Genomic DNA, 18064 nt, shown 5'->3' on the forward strand with positions numbered 1-18064 from the left:
TGTTAATTGCATTTTCGAGTAGCTGACAGTAATTCAGATTGCCTATTTGTTTGTGTGTTTTCCTGCTTATCATAGTATTTGAGCCAACATATGTTTGATGCAATTATTGGCTTTGTCAGATTCTTTTTTTGTAAATAACCTCATTTAGAACTAAAAATTAAATGTCAACTGCCTGTTCAACATTTGTAACAGATTAGACAAGGAAATAACACGAATAGTATAGAGTCTCAGAGTCTACAAGCTGTCAAATTTGATGGATATGCCAGCACACATACATGTGTGTGTGTGTGTGTGTGTGTGTGTGTGTGTGTGGAAATTATGTTGTGACACTTGACACAAACTTTTAATCTTTTGAGTTGTTGATATATTTTTGCTGACAATTTAGACACAGAAATAATCATGTGGCACTTGACATGTGTTTTGTAGAAGAAGTTAGATGACGAAATATTTAATTTGAGAGTCCTTTGTGGCTTACACTGAGTGTGGTTCAGAGATCAAATTATGGACCTTTCCAAGAGCTGCCATCTGTTGGCGATGACAAGCAGCCAGAACGCAAAAAAACAGCACTTAATTTTGTTTCACATTTTAAAATTTTGCAGAATAATAGCTGAAGTAAAACTCATCGTTACCAACTATGTATTTATAATTCATTTATTACATTGTACAGGTAAACTTTGTCTTTTTACTATTTCTGATGAGTAAGGAAGAGTGGGGGAATTTGGCACAGTGAGTAAAATGCCACATGTCAATATGTCTTAAACTGTGAGAGCTAGACCTACCTTGTCGGTTCTGCCATCTGGTGCTCTGTTATGCAAATAAGCATACAGAATGCATGAATCATTACTTTGCATTTGTCAGTGCAAGAAGCAAGAGTGTGTTTTGTCTTCATTTCTTCAAATATTTGATCTCTAGTTTCTAAAAGGTAAGCCATTTACTATTGTGTTAAAATGCGATTTTTGTTGTTATGCGTATCTCCTTGCATTAACACTCACGGTTATATAAGTACACCACGAAGATGACGTGCTACAGACGCAAAATTTAATCGACAGGAAGAAGATGTGATATGTAAGTGATCAGCTTTTCAGAATATTCACACAAGGTTGCCGCCGGTGGCGACACCTACAAAGTGCTGACATGAGGAACGTTTCCAACCGATTTCTCATACACAAACAGCAGTTGACCGGCCTTGCCTGGTGAAACGTTGTTGTGATGCCTCGTGTAAGGAGGAGAAATGCGTACCATCACGTTTCCGATTTTAATAAAGGTCGGATTGTAGCCTATCACGTTGGTTGGCATCCAATGACTGTTAGCAGAATATGGAATCAGCGGGTTCAGGAGGGTAATACGGAACGCTGTGCTGGGTCCCAACGGCCTCGTATAACTAGCAGTTGAGATGACAGGCATCTTATCCGCATGGCTGTAATGGATCGTACAGCCACGTCTCGATCCCTGAGTCAACATATGGGGATGTTTGCAAGACAACAACCATCTGCATGAACAGTTCGACGACGTTTGCAGCAGCATGGACTATCAGCTCGGAGACCATGGCTGCGGTTACCCCTGACGCTGTATCACAGACAGGAGGGCCTGCGATGGTGTACTCAACGACGAACCTGAGTGCACGAATGGCAAAACGTCACTTTTTCGGTTGAATCCAGGTTCTGTTTACAGCATCATGATGGTCGCATCAGTGTTTGGCGACATCGCGGTGAACGCACATTGGAAGCGTGTATTCGTCATCGCCATACTGGCGTATCACGCGGCGTGACGGTATGGGGTGCCTTTGGTTACACGTCTCGGTCACCTCTTGTTCGCATTGACGGAACTTTGAACAGTGGACGTTACATTTCAGATGTGTTACGACCTGTGGCTCTACCCTTCATTCGATCTCGGCGAAACCCTACATCTCAGCAGGATAATGCACGACCGCATGTTGCAGGTCTTGTACGGGCCTTTCTGGATACAGAAGCCAGCACATTCTCCAGATCTCTCACCAACTGAAAACGTCTGGTGAATGGTGGCCGAGCAACTGGGTCGTCACAATACGCCAGTCACTACTCTTGATGAACTGTGGTATCGTGTTGAAGACCCCAGATCACCAAGAATGAAAAAATCCCGAAATAACCTGTCAAAACTGGAGCCAATGCAGCTCTTTTTTTCGATATCAAGGGTTTTATCATCACTGGATGGGTGCCTGAGACTCAAATGCCAGTCAACAATATTACAAAGAAGTTCCAGTCAAGCTGAGAGAAAGAGTAAGAATAAAAAAAAAAACACGTTTGTGAACGGCAAGCACATGATTTTTGCACAAGGGCAATGCGCCATGTAACAGTCTGAAGCAGTTTTTAGCGACCAAGTTCATACATGTCTTTCAGGATCCGCCGTATTCGCCAGATTTAGCTCCATGTGACTTCCGACCGTTTTCAAAATCGAAAGTTCACTGAACAAAACCGCTTTTACAATCTATGGACAGGTAAAACGATAGCGTTGTTCTGCATCTACATAAATATTCCACAAGCCTCTACAAAATATATGGTGGGGTGGTGGCTTGTACCACCACTAACCATTCCCTTTCCTGTTCCACTTCCTAAGCGTAAGAAAAACGACTGCCTGTAAGCTTCGTACGAGTCTTAGTTTCTCTATCTTGTCTTCTTAATCCTTGTGTGAAATGCGCGTACACTGGCGCGAGTAGAATCGTTCTTTAGTCGGCCGCATATGCCGGTTCTCTAAATTTTCTCAATATTGTTTCGCGGAAAAAAATGTCGTCCCCCCTCCAGGGATTCCTATTTGAGTTCAAGAAGCAATTCCGTAATATTCATGTGTTGATCGAAAATACGGATAACAAATCTAGCAGTACGATTCCGACTTACTTCGATGTTTTCCTTTAATCCGATCTGATGGGGATCCCGAACACTTGCGCAGTACTAAAGAATGGATAGCACTAGTGCCCTAGATGGTGTTTGCTTTTTAGATGAGCTACATTTTCCTAGAATTCTCCCTATGAAACGAAGTTCATCTTTCCTACTACCTTCGTTACGTGTTCATTCCATCTCACATCACTTTACATCATTACGCCTAGATATTTAATCGATGTTAATATCTCAAGCAGCACACCATGAATACTGCATTTGAACACTACACGGTTATTTTTCCTATGCATCTGCATTAACTTAAATTTTCTCTAATGACTGCGCTGTCGACAATTCGACAAACTTTTATCTTCCTTCCTCTTTCTTTTCTTTCGTTTTAGATTTAGAGCAAGCTGGAATTCATCATACCAAATCGAAATTCTGTCTAAGTCATCTTGTATCCTCCTTCAGTCAGGCAACGCCGACACTTCCCCGTACACTACAGCTTCATCATGAAACAGTCCCAGACTGCTGCTCACCCTATGTGTCATACCGTTTACAAATATAGAGAACAAGAGAGGTCCTACGCGTATCAGACTTCCCTGGGTCACTCCTGACGATACCCATGTTTCTGATGAATACCCGCTATCAGGATCATCTACTAGGTTCTATTATTTAAGAAGCTTTCGAGCCGCTCACATACCGGCGAACCTATTCCATATGCTCGGACCCTCGGTAACAGTCTGCAGTGAGGTATCGTGCCAAATGCTTTCCGGAAATGTAGGCATATGCAAACTGCCTGTTGTCCTTCATCTGTGGTTCATAGGATATCGTGCGCGAAGAGAGCAAGCTAAGTTCCGCACGAGCAGATCCGTGCTGATTTGTGGACAGAAGCTTTTCTCTCTCAAGGAAATTTATTATGTTCGAACTTGGATTTGCTCAAGACATGTGGGAGATCGGACAGGGCTATCTTATTGCGATGATGACAGACGCCTCGCCCAACGACTCGCCAAGCTTTTGTTCATTTCCAGGTCTTCGTAGACATACTGTAAGCACCCATGAATATGCTATGCTCTGCTCTGCTTTGATTTTTCCGCCAAAAGAAACTCAGTGACAGCTCTCTGCTTCGAACGCACCTCCGTTACAGACGCCATTTTAAAGGCTACGTATAGCGCCGCCACCTATTGGAACTTACGAAACTATAGGAGCTGAGGCGGGAACATTTCATGAGTTTGCATGACCGATTCCGCATTTTTTCAACCGAAATTGGCCGAGAAAAAAATGTTGCATTAGTTACTGAACGCCCCTCGTACATACACTCTACGTCCACTTTTATAATAGACTACTGGTCATTAAAATTGCTACACCAAGAAGAAATGCAGATGATAAACGGGTATTCATTGGACAAATATATTATACTAGAACTGACATGTGATTACATTTTCACGCAATTTGGGTGCATAGATACTGAGAAATCAGTACCCAGAACAACCACCTCTGGCCGTAACAACGGCCTTTATACGCCTGGGTATTGAGTCAAACAGAGCTTGGATGGCGTGTAAGGGTACAGCTGCCCATGCAGTTCATCAACAGTAGTGACTGGCGTATTGTGACGAGCCAGTTGCTCGGCCACCATTGACCAGACATTTTCAATTGGTGAGAGATCTGGAGAACGTGCTGGCCAGGGCAGCAGTCGAATATTTTCTGTATCCAGAAAGTCCCGTGCAGGACCTGCAACATGCGGTCGTGCATTATCCTGCTGAAATGTGGGGTTTCGCAGGGATTGAATGAAGGGTAGAGCCACGGGTCGCAACACATCTGAAATGTAACGTCCACTGTTCAAAGTTCCGTCAATGCGAACAAGAGGTGACCGAGACATGTAACCAATGGCACCCCATACCATCACGCCGGGTGATACGCCAGTATGGCGATGACGAATACAGGATTCCAATGTGCGTTCACCGTGATGTCCCCAAACACGAATCCGAACATCATGATACTGTAAAGAGAATCTGGATTCATCCGAAAAAAATGACGTTTTGCCATTCGTGCACCCAGGATCGTCGTTGAGTGCACCATCGCAGGCCCTCCTGTCTGTGATGCAGCGTCAGGGGTAACCGCAGCCATGGTCTCCGAGCTGATAGTCCACGCTGCTGCAAACGTCGTCGAACTGTTCGTGCAGATGGTTACTGTCTTGCAAACGTCCCCATCTGTTGACTCAGGGATCGAGACGTGGCTGCACGATCCGTTACAGCCATGCGGATAAGATGCCTGTCATCTCGACTACTAGTGATACGAGATAGTTGGGATCCAGCACGGCGTTCCGCATTACCCTCCTGAACCCACAGATTCCATATTCTGCTAACAGTCATTGGATCTCGACCAACGCGAGCAGCAACGTCGCGATACGATAAACCGCAATCGCGATAGGCTATAATCCGACCTTTATCAAAGTCGGAAACGTAATGGTACGCATTTCTCCTCCTTACACGAGGAATCACAACAACGTTTCACCAGGCAACGCCTGTCAAATGCTGTTTGTGTATGAGAAATCGGTTGGAAACTTTCCTCATGTCAACACGTCGTAGGTGTCGCCACCGGCGCAAACCTTGCGTGAATGCTCTGAAAAGCTAATCATTTGCATATCACAGCATCTTCTCCGTGTGGGTTAAATTTCGAGGCTGTAGCACGTCATCTTCGTGGTGTAGCAGTTTTAATGACAAGTAGTGTATATATGGATATCAGATGCGTGTTATCATCTAACGAATTTCAGTGTAGAGTAAGTGGAATGAATTATAAGCTGCACACACATACAGTAGGAGGGCTTCGGGAATTCCCGCCGATGATTAATGTTCCGGCAGCAAGAGGTCCTTCGGCTTGGCACAGCGGTTACAGAAAGCGTCCATTGTGCGCGCATAAATGATTTCTGAACAACAAAAGTGTATTGAATAAATAAACATCTTCAGATTTACCATTTCTTTTTATTTTACTTGAAAAATAAACAGGAAAATCATTTATTTTTCAAGAAAGAGGACTATCCCCGTGATCACTTACTGCTGACGCATTGTTGTACACGTTCTTCGATTTGCATTTACTACGGCCGTACTTTATGGTTGTGCAGTTTCACAAACAGCAGCGCAGTACTAAGGTTTATTGTTAATGAATAGTGTCAGAAAGAGATTTGCTGAAAACTGAAAGTGCTCTCCTGTTGAATTCAGAACATAAGAGAGTGCGTTACCTGGAGGTTTGCTGCGGGACTTGGTCGTGCTTCCGGCAGCAGTACTTGTAGTGGGCGTCTCCGCAGCAGAAGAAGGCCTGCCCCTGCACGTTGCGGCAGTAGAAGCCAGGGTGCCAACTGCCCTCGTTGTCATAGTACGCCGCGCAGAACTCCGCGCCCAGCTCTGCACAATGAGAAGCAACGGATGCTGTAAACAGTCAATCAAGGATCTTCCTTGCAAATAATACGCTGCCAAGTGAAATGTATGCACAAGCGCCTACCCTGTTAAACCTATGGCCATGTAAGAAGTTACTGATATGAAAATCATATGTCAGTGTTGCCAACTCCTGAAACAGATTACAGTTAACCGAAGATGTCCTGGGCGTCTTCGCGACGAAAAAAGGGAAAGAAATCAATTTGTTCTCAGGATCTAAACACTCACTGCTTACTAAGCGAATAGTATTGTGCTGCGGCTCACACTCTTCACTAACGATCCGACGTAAACGTCCCTTTGACGTGAGGTCAAGTTTACATGAGGACGGCATAGCCATAATTCAGGGAGTAACGTACAGAGGGCCAGAAACAGTCTGAAAAGCTTGCAAGGGCTTCGTAGGATAGGTTGTGCTGAGATACAATTGTTATGAAACAAATTCGATTCATCGCGCCGTTTCCGAGTTAATTAGCACTGAAGTTAGTCAATCAGGCCTTTGTGTGTGCAAATTCAAACGGCCCGACAGATACAATTAGTGTCAGTTTCTCTCAAAGTGTAGATGCCAGGGCAGGACAACGCTCAGCCTTTGGCTCGAGTTTGATCCTTTTTACCGTTTTATGTACAATTTTTGTACCGCTCTCTCCACCGTCTCTGGCTGGCCACTTTCATTTGTGCGAGCAACTGCCTGATTGATAAACTTCAATACTAATCAACTCGGAAACGGTGCAACGTATCGAATCTTTTATTAACAATTATATCTCAGCACAACCTATCCTGCAACGCCCTTGCAAGCTTTTCAGACTGTTTCTGATCACCCTGTATGATTGCAACACATACTCTGAATATTTAGGCAGAATCACTTAGATATCTATATAGTTGAAAATAAAGAAGCCATGAATCGTCTCACATGGAACTTTAACACAAGTCATCCTGTGGACGTAAAATTTCTTTGGCACAAGTCATCCTGTAGATAAAAAGAATTCTCCATTGCGGTTATTCTATAAGGAAATGAAAACACTTAATCTGGTAACAAACACACCAGACAAAACATTACTCACCCACGGGAGGTATTAGACTAATCTCGTGTAACATCGCCTTGCATCGTTTGCAAAGATGCTCCTCAAACTATACTATATGTCTCTAGCCAGCGACTGTTCAGTCTCTGTGCTGCTTGGTCCACTAAAAAGGTGAGCGTTTGTGTTAAATGGCGTTTCATGACATACCCGCCTTCAAACGACCACTGCATGCAGTCTATGTCACAATATTTGCTCAGAAACTGGTTGACATGCACCTACATTCACTGACAGTAGCATTTCCTGTCGAGTATGAAACCGTTTGTCATTGACAAGGCGTGACACACGTCTCTGGTCCCTCTCGGTTAGTATCTTTTTACGACCTTTGTCCCTACGGCGTGTCAAAGGGCTGCGAACGATACAATATTTATTGTAGACACGTTGGATAGTCCGTCCTGATACACCAACAAACCGGGCAACGTCAGTCACGATGTGAGCAGGTTATGTCCAAAAACGATAGTTCCTTTCTGCCATTTCGGCCCATCTTATTGCTCTGTTTCCATACAAGCGGCATGCGCATACACATCTATTCACTGCCACGACTTATATCAGTGATAGAGGGTACATGATTTTTTACTCTTTTGAGGCGGTGATTAACACAGCGTCAGGCAAAAAGATGTCCCCTATTTAAAAAGGTAGTTACAAAGAAACAAAGGTACAGAGCAAAAACTTTTATTCGCGAACAACAAATAATTTGCCATTTTACATTACTAGGTTTTAAACATTATGTCCGGTAAATGGCGTCCTTCATTGTTGACACATTGCCGAAGCGTTTCCCGGCAGTTGTCGATAGTTCTTCGTTTCATTTCTGGGGGAATGGCAGCCACTTCCTAGGTGATTGCCTTCTTATGTACTTCCAAGTTTGTGAGGCGATGTATGTTCACGTGAGCCCCAGCCCCCCCCCCCCCCCTCCACTTCGCAAAAAAAAATCATAAGGTGATAAGTCGGCTGACTTTGGGGGCCAGGCGACGTCTCCAAATGAAGAGAGAAGGCGTCCAGGAGATAATCCTCTGAAAATTTCTACTAAATGTCGAGAAGGGACAGCTGTGGCTCCATCTTGTTACAGCCAGACTTCTCCCTCCTCATGGTCACTAATAAGCTGATTGAACTTAGATCCCTACCATGTAACAGCAGCAATTTGAATTAACCGTTACCGTTGCGTCACCTCTTTCCAAAAAATACGGATGCCATACACTAAATCCAGCAGAGGCGCGCCACACTGTCACACACGACTGCTGTGAAGTGGTCGTTGGTGAAGTTCCTGAGGGTTTTCTGCTGCCCAATAGCGGAAATTCCGTTTATTTACAGTGCCTGACAAGTGGAAGTGGACCTCATCAGAAGAAATCAAAACGGCTCCAGGGGGAAGGTCCTAAAGAATTTCCTCACACATAGCTCTGTGAGTTTCCAATTCTCTCTCACTTAATTCTTGGGTGGCCATCGCTTTGTATAGGAGCACGTGAAGATTCTTGTGCAGGATTCGTCGTGCACTCCTATCAGAGAATCCCACGTAGGTGCATGCTTAAATGTTCCAAACGCTTTGCGACTGCTGGAAGCACGCTCTCACACTCGCCTCGTTTTCCGGCGCTATTACAGTCCGAGGTCGGCCAGTAGATTTTCTTTTCAGTGCAGAACCTGATGCTCTAAAGCGTGATATCCAAACTTTAATAGTTTTTCTACAAAGAACGGAATAATGTCGGCCAAGTTCGAACCGAATGCGAGGTGCTCACTGAATAGTAATCACAGAACCACCATTACAAATATACTCCTCTACAACAAGCGCACGATGCTCACCTAGACAAGCCATTGCGCCTACTGAATGGCACTACCCCGCCATCGATCGATACTGCCTCCACATCAGTAACCCCACCACACAGCAGCCTCTCCAAATACGTGGGGTCTTCTTGCCGGAGCTTGTATTTCTTCCGGACATATAACGTATTGCACTAGAAGTTTAAACTGTCGTCTTTAGTTAATTTAGTTAGCTAGTTAGTTCCATGTTCTATGTATCATTTGAACGAATTTTATATTGAAATTATGTGGAACGATTCAGTTTACAGGATATGCATTGAACATATATTTTAGACCTATTCATGCAACTGCACTTAAAAACGAATTTTTAATTTTAAATTTTTTTACAGGTTATCAGTTTTTAAACAGAAATTCGTCCATGGAATAGGAGTTGTCCAGGAGAAATGATTATAGGTTAGATTTAAAACTTGCTTTGCTACCTGTCAAACATCTTATGTTATTGATCAAATGATAAAAAAAATGTTGTTACATATTGAACTCCCTTCTGAGCCACAGAAAACTTTAATGAAGAGCAATAAAGGTAATTTTTTTCCTCTAGTATTATAAGTATGGACATCACTATTCTTTGCAAACTGGCATGGATTATCTATGACGAATTTCATTGGCGAATTATGTATTGTGATGGTGCAGTTCTTAATATACTTAACTTTCTGAAACTATTCAAATCTAATTTGTTTATCGATATGCCGCGCGGGGTAGCCGCGTGGTTCTGAGGCGCCTTGCCACGGTTCGCGCGGCTCACCCCGTCGGTGGTTCGAGTCCTCCCTCGGGCATGGCTGTGTGTGTTGTCCTTAGCGTAAGTTAGTTTAAGTTAGATTAAGTAGTGTGTAAGCCTGGGGACCGATGACCTCAGCAGTTTGGTCCCATAGGAACTTACCACCAGCATCTATCGATATAAATACTTTACTTGCGGAAGTGTCGATTTCGATGGCTCAATTAGCAGCAGCTTCGGGGCGAAAGAATGTGTCTACTGAAGAACGGAGGAAAATATTTTCATATTGACGCAGGGTATTACTGGGCGCTGGTATAACCTATCAGAATGAGTTTCATGATAATTTGCGAAAGTTTATACATAACAGCTGATAAAAGTTTAAATAACCAGTCGGAAAAAAGTCAACAGTAAAACGAATCTGACGGATTTGCGAAGAAGTAACACATGACGAAAAGGATAATAGGAAACGTTGGCTGATGAGGAGGTTTTTCCTTGACTTAGTCAGAGCCTGACAACAAGGGTTTCGAGGTATACACATTACAATCTGATGCAGCGTAAAGATAACAGGTAGCGTGGGAATTCAGCATTTGTAACCGTGCTAGTAGCAGCACGAGCGGAAAACCTTATGAATGAGGAACGGAGAAGTCAGCCATGCTCCAGAGCAAGTATTTCGCACGGAGTCGCATACAACCAGCCTAATTTATGCTGGCTTCTTGAAGCAAAAAGTATTTCGGGTCTTCCATTGTAAAGAAAGGCATGATTTTCGAAATAGTAACCATGTTTTTTAAGTTAAGGAAATATTGCGGGAGGAAGTTTCTGGCAAGTGTCTAAGGGAAACTAATGTTAATCATCGACCTTATGAGGAAACATCGAAGCAAGCTGCGTAAACATGCCTATTGTAATTGCATAATATGAGAATGTTACATGTATAACTCATTTTTGTATTTCGTTTTTGATCCAAGATGTATGTGAGTGTAAAGCAGACCTGTTTGCACGTTGTAAAGATATTGCTGCATTGTGCTGCGTCATTAACAGTGAAACAGATTTTTCTAAACCAACTGTTTTGAAACAATGGAAAAATCCAAGTCGTTCTCGTTTCAGCTTGTACTACAAAGGCGAAACAGCTGAAGACATATTTCAAGGTAAAAAGCACAAGCAATCCGTTGAATGTGCAGCAACTGATCAGCAGTGTCTTAATACAAAAGAGATATTTTAAAATGTTAAAGAGTTTGAGTGTGCCCTTTTCTCACATATTATGAGAAGAATGTGAAAGTTATATCCAACCTCACTTACAAACTGGTCTGAAATTCCGCCTCACAGTTGTGTTTTGAACCACAAAAGAGTATGTTTCTGCTATTAGAAGGATTTAAATTATTGTAATCCGTCTGGGTACTTGCCTGGGATGTTTTGGATTCACAAAGAAGTACATAGTTTTCCTTCGTATTTTGTAGTAATATTATATATTGCAACCTCGAACCAAAAAATTTTGGTGTCATGTGCAATCTTGGTACATATCCTGGGCTGTCAGGTTCGCTTGATGAAATGACGGTTGCAAACACGAAAATGCATTGGAGGAGTCCACTGTTGTGCCGTCAGTGCCGAACTCCAAGGTTTCCGTCTAGTTACGTGTTACTTTTCATCTGGGGAGGAGAACTTCATTTCAGGAGGAGAGTTGCTATATATGAAGCTTAGACCAACTACAGAATAATTACAGTCACCCTTCCTAGAGCCTGAAACTCTAAATTCAGTCATTTTTATCTAGCGCGCTGCATACACGTAACCATTTGCTCCTTCAAGACTGTTTCATAGCTATTTGCTATAGTGTAGCATTTGCAGTTTACAAGCTCCCAAGCTCCCTATGTGCAAACGTGACAGTTCCACAAGCCAATTACTACTGTTCTTTCAATAATAGAGCACAAAACTAATAGAAAAACAATTAATGAAGTCAAAAGAATCAACAAACTGATAAAAAGTTTAGGACGCCCTGTATTGACGAAAGAAGATATTACTAACAAGGGAACTCTCGTATGAAACTTCCTGGCAGATTAAAACTGCGTGCCGGACCGAGACTCGAACTCGGGACCTTTGCCTTTCGCGGGCAAGTGCTCTACCAACATTTTATTTTTGGTTTGCTGTTGATCGTTGGGTTTGGTCGTTGCGGACGTCACATGACATCCATTGAAGTTCGTTGTTGATCCTTTCACTGAGTTTTTTATTACAGAGGCCAACCAGCTCTCTGACCGAACACGCTGAGCTACCGTGCCGGATGCCAACTGAGCTACCCAAGCACGACTCACGCCCCCTCCTCACAGCATTTCTTCGTGTCTCGTGGAATAACACTGCTGTTTGATGGTCTCAAACTTAGTTTCGGTGGTCCACAGGAAATAGTGCGGCCTGCGCACGCTGATCGAGGCTGCGGCCACGCACTGGAGCTGCTGCTGGCCCGGGTCCTGGTGTCACCGTCTGTTGAATTGGTAGTAAGTTGGCTGGTTTGTACTTCCACCTCGCGCTGACTGGAGTACCGTCGCGGCGATGTACGTTGTGCGAACTGCTGTTGGCGCCTGTTGCACTTGCCGTCTCAGCAACGGTATTCGGTGATGGAGCCCACAGACGCGAGACCCCACAAATGTGATGTGCCTTATTATCACCACATCAACAATTGTATGGTCCCGCACCTTGTGAGCTAAGTCGGATGAATACGTGCAACATATTATCGGAGACATCGGGTTGCTAATTGTTACAGTGGTAATTAAAACAAGACAGACTTTCCAGAATGAGATTTTCACTCTGTAGCGGAGTGTGTGCTGTTATGAAACTTCATGGCAGATTAAAACTGTGTGCCGGACTGAGACTCGAGCTCGGGACCTTTGCCTTCTGAGCTACCCAAGCACGACTCACGCCTCGTCCTCACAGCTTTACTTCTGCCAGTACCTCGTCTCCTACCTTCCAAACTTCACAGAAGCTCTCCTGCGAAGCTCTCCTGCAAAGGTCCCGAGTTCGAGTCTCGGTCCGGCACGCAGTTTTAATCTGCCAGGAAGTTTCATATCAGCGTACACTCCGCTGCAAAGTGAAAATCTTATTCTGGAAGGGAACTCTCAATCACATCCAGCTCAGATTTAGTGATAAGATGGCCCAGTGGAGAGCCCGTTAAAAACTGAACACAGTCGAGCGTGAAAACAGGACAAAGATGTACTGAACTGTGAAAAAAGAAGTAAAATCGAAACAATGAACGGTCATTGCTCAAGCTGTGCAACATCGTTTGAATGTGAACAACAAAGGCGTGGTGGTTATGTGGTCACGGTTTGGACTGCGAAGCGAGATACCCGTGTTCAAATCTCCTAAGTGCCCCCTTCTTTTCATAGAATTATGAATTGTCCGTCCGGTAACTGACGAGTCTGATCGCTGTATTCAGGTCTGTGTTGTTGTGTAACGCCGGTTTGCACCAGCGAAATGTAAGGAAGGGACCTCTAGACGTAAGTAACTCCGATTTGTTCTACAATAAGTACCACATGTTATGACTCTTGCGTTCCGTTTTGGAAGTTTTGATTCTGGAATTCCTTTGTTGTAGCATAGTTCACACGCGTTTATTTGTCATTTTCATTTCTGTTAGAGGTCTATGTTGCATCTCTCCTGCTCTCACTATTCACCACATTTACTTGCGACGGTAATATATTCTTTCCACATGACTCATAGTCATGTGTATAGTATGACAGTTGCCAAAACTACAGAAGGAGAAGAGACACGTCAATGATCGGACGGAAAGTTCATAATTTTCTGAAGGAAAGAAAGGAGGAGACGACGGAGATTTGAACATGAATGTCCCGCTTAGCAGTCCAACATCGTGACGCCACAACCACGACGTCAAATCATACTTGAACTTGCTCGATGTTGCGTATCTTGAGCTTGGACCGCTCATTGTTTCTACTTTGCTTCTTTTTTACAGTTCAGTGCAACTTTTTCCTGTTTTCAAGCTTGATCTATGTTCAGTTTCTGACGGGTTATCCACTGCGCCATTTTACCACAAAGGCAGACGGGGGAGCGATGGGGAGTTTTCCTTGTAAGGTAATATATGCCAGCTCATCACTGAATGCAGTGAATAATCCGCAGTCCTCCGCTTTCATTTTTGTGGAATACTAATGAGAGCTATTCGCTAAAATCTTATTCCGACCGCAACACAAAACGTCAGATGTAATCTTGCAACCGAAATTGTCCTCAAGCTTAACGTTTCTATGAGAAACATGGATCATTATCACTAGCATCAGTAGAACCATCCTTAAAGAACACGGAGAAGTTTCGATTTAGGCCATAATACACTACTGGCCATTAAAATTGCTACACCACGAAGATGACATGCTACAGACGCGAAATTTAACCGACAGGAAGAAGATGCTGTGATATGCAAATAATTAGCTTTTCAGAGCATTCACACAAGGTTACCGCCGGAGGCAACACCTACAACGTGCTGACATGAGGGAAGTTTCCAACCGATTTCTCATACACAAACAGCAGTTGACCGGCGTTGCCTAGTGAAACGTAATTGTGATGCCTCGTGTAAGGAGGAGAAATGCGTACCATCACGTTTCAGGCTTTGATAAAGGTCGGATTATAGCCTATCGCGATTGCGGTTTATCGTATCGCGACGTTGCTATTCGCGTTGATCGAGATCCAATGACTGTTAGCAGAATATGAAATCGGTGGGATCAGGAGGGTAATACGGAACGCCGTGCTGGATCCCAACGGCCTCGTATCACTAGCAGTCGAGATGACAGGCATCTTATCCGCATGGCTGTAACGGATCGTGCAGTCACGTCTCGATCCTTGAGTCAACAGATGGGGACGTTTGCAAGACAACAACCATCTGCACGAACAGTTCGACGACGTTTGCAGCAGCGTAGACTATCAGCTCGGAGACCATGGCTGCGGTTACCCTTGACGCTGCATCACAGACAGGAGCGAGTGCGATGGTGTACTCAACGCCGAACCTGAGTGCACGAATGGCAAAACGTCATTTTTTCGGATGAATCCAGGTTCTGTTTACAGCATCATAATGGTCGCACCCGTGTTTGGCGACATCGCGGTGAACGCACATTGGAAGCTTGTATTCGTCATCGCCATACTGGCGTATCACCCGACGTGATGGTATGGGGTGCCATTTGTTACACGTCTCGGCCACCCGTTGTTCGCATTGACGGCACTTTGAACAGTGGACGTTACATTTCTCATGTGTTACGACCCGTGGCTCTCCCCTTCATTCGATCCCTGCGAAACCCTACATTTCAGTAGGATATTGCACGACCGCATGTTGCAGGTCCTGTACGGACCTTTCTGGATACAGAAAATATTCGACTGCTGCCCTGGTCAGCACATTCTCCAGATCTCTCACCGATTGAAAACGTCTGGTCAATGGTGGCCAAGCAACTGGCTCGCCACAATACGCCAGTCACTACTCTTGATGAACTGTGGTATCGTGTTGAAGCTGCATTGGCAGCTGTACCTGTACACGCCATCCAAGTTCTGTTTGAGTCAATGCCCAGGCGTATCAAGGCCGTTATTACGGCCAGAGGTGGTTGTTCTGGGTACTGATTTCTCAGGATCTATGCCCCCCTATTGCGTGAAAATGTAATCACATGTCAGTTCTAGTATAATATATTTGTCCAATGAATACCCGTTTATCATCTACATATTTTCTTGGTGTAGCAATTTTAATGGCCAGTAGTGTACTATCGCCAAATTTGATGATTAGGAACGTCACAGTGCCATCGTTTGTCTCCTTAATCCCTAGAATTCGACGACGGAAACTGATTCCGCAGCAGAGATTCAAACTAGTAAACTGCGGACCTATTGCGCAGTAGGGCGTACTATATCATTAGCAACAGGAAAATAAATAAGGCACGAAACCACTTACTAAAATACGAGAATAGGTAAACCTAGATACGAATACCAGCAGAACGGAGATCAGTTAGTACACTGGTGAGCAAAACGTAAGGACCAAAATAACTTTTTGTCACTGCCAAGTAACATAGTTCGATGAAACTGGGACCTTGAATAGCACCGAAAATAGTCTACAACATTATCTCAATTCCTTCGCCACTACTGCTTCTGTTTTATGTCGTTAGACTATTATAGCTGTAATGTCATTTCTGAATAAGTTGTGTAAAGCGTCTCCCTCGCTGTATTTTATTTCCATTGCCTTTAGAATTTCAAAAACTTTCTCTAAATTTACAAATACAATAAACGAAAGTTTCCATTTCTTCAATCTATTTTCTAAGTCTTAGGGTCAGTACTGCCTACGGTGCTTCTACATTTCTAAGAAACCCAAACTTAACCTGCTCCGAGATCAGCTGTTACCAGTTTTTCTCCGTTCTTCTGTAAATATTTCGTGTCACCACTTTGAAGTAATGTTTTATTAAACTGATGGTATGATAATATTCACACTTGTCAGCACCTGACTTCTTTGGAATCTGAATTATTACATGCTTCTTTAAGTCTAAGGGTATTTCGTCTCCCGCACGTTTTTATACAACAGGTGCAATACACTGCGCAACACAAGTAAAGGATCTCTGTTTTCTAAACCCCGTAATTTTCTCCCATTGCAATGCATACATATGAAATTCGACTCAGAAGTGCCTGAAACCTTCCTCTGGGATGGTGCAAAATGTGTCGCCCTGCCACGTTACACTCGGGATCGAGGACGCTGCAAATAGCTAGGTGTCGACACGTGCGAAAAAAGGTCAGAATTCAAAAGTTCATGTGTCGAGTAAGGTGGGTTAATGATGTCACATTATAGCCAAATTTCAGCCCAATTCTGTCCAGTGCCACCGTGGACGTGTAACACGATGGGTAGGTCATTACACTCCCTCTCGTCTGTATTCTACACCTTCTTTTGACGCCTCTACGACGGTGGTCAGAACCGCGACGCCCAGCATTGAAATAATGCCGATTTCTTATCTCTGACGGAGGAAAACATTTCAAACACACCGTCGCTCAGAATCGGCCCGAAAAGGCCTCAGGGAGTGGCATAAAGGGCGTCAATGAAATCACCTCTTTTCCTGGGGCGTTATTCCTAGATACAGGGTGGTCGGAAATTCCCGTTACAGACTTCTAGGACTTGTAGAGGGGAGTGAGTACATCGTATTTTGAATAGGAACCCATGTCCGGAAACGTCATCCAACGAGACTACGGAGCGTCAAAGTTCTAGGCGCGGGCGTCTGTAAATGTACGTATACTCGGGGTGATTCCGTGATGATGTTACAGACTTTCTAGGATGATGCAGAACGATAAATGTATTAATTTGAAGTGAGGATCCCTGCACCGGAAACGAACGAGTCGGAAGTTATAAACGAAAACCGTTCTGATACCTCTGACAGTTGAATACATGTACCAGTTCTTGTGTTGCAAAGAGTGTAGGGCTGGTAACTTTCAGTGGTGGTCATGTGGACAAAAACGAGAAAAAATTTCCAATAAACGTGGGCTCTAAATTGCATACCTAACGAGCTATGACCATTCGTTCATCTTCGCCAATGTGAAACACATTTCCTCTACTGAGCATGTGTTCATAGCTGTTAAGGTACGCACTTCAGAGCCCACGTTTATTGGACATTTTTTCTCTTTTTTGTCCACACTACCACCACTGAAAGTTACCAGCCTACGCTCTTCGCAACACAAGAACCGATACATGCATTCAACTGTCAGAGGTACCAGAACGGCTTTCGTTTGTAACTTTCGACTCGTTCGTTTCCGGTACAGGGATCATTACTTGAAATTAATACATTTATTGTTCTCCATCATCCTAGAAAGTCTGTAACATCATCACGGAATCACCCCGAGTATACGTACATTTACAGACGCCCGCGCCTATAACTTTGACTCTCCGTAGTCTCGTTGGATGACGTTTCAGGACATGGGTTCCTATTCAAAATACGATGTACTCACTCCCCCCTACAATTCCTCGAAGTCTGTAACGGGAATTTCCGACCACCCTGTATATCGCGGTCAAATACGACAGTTCGTAGTGCAATGAGCAAAAGGACGACGTTCCTGACAACCTTCGACGCTGTTGAATCCCCAATACTTTTCATTCCGTCTGTAAGGACACTGTGGGGCTACGTCCCCACTGAACATGATCGCACACCTTTCGAGGGCAGCGCAACCACAATTTTTGCTCTCGTGGGAAAAATGGAACAACTAGGGACC

At 43.9% G+C, this 18064-nt stretch overlaps 1 protein-coding gene across 2 annotated transcripts in view; it reads right to left on the minus strand.

The window, feature by feature from the left end:
- LOC126248688 (uncharacterized) overlaps positions 1 to 18064 on the minus strand; it is a 338210-nt gene that overhangs the window by 21401 nt on the left and 298745 nt on the right. For both annotated transcript variants that reach the window (XM_049949964.1, XM_049949965.1), the window contains exon 3: positions 6088 to 6250. In XM_049949964.1, the coding sequence (XP_049805921.1) occupies positions 6088 to 6250 (163 nt within the window). The remainder of the gene's footprint in view (positions 1 to 6087; positions 6251 to 18064) is intronic.

This window comes from Schistocerca nitens, chromosome 3 (assembly GCF_023898315.1).
Source record: "Schistocerca nitens isolate TAMUIC-IGC-003100 chromosome 3, iqSchNite1.1, whole genome shotgun sequence".
Classification (NCBI taxonomy): domain Eukaryota; kingdom Metazoa; phylum Arthropoda; class Insecta; order Orthoptera; family Acrididae; genus Schistocerca; species Schistocerca nitens.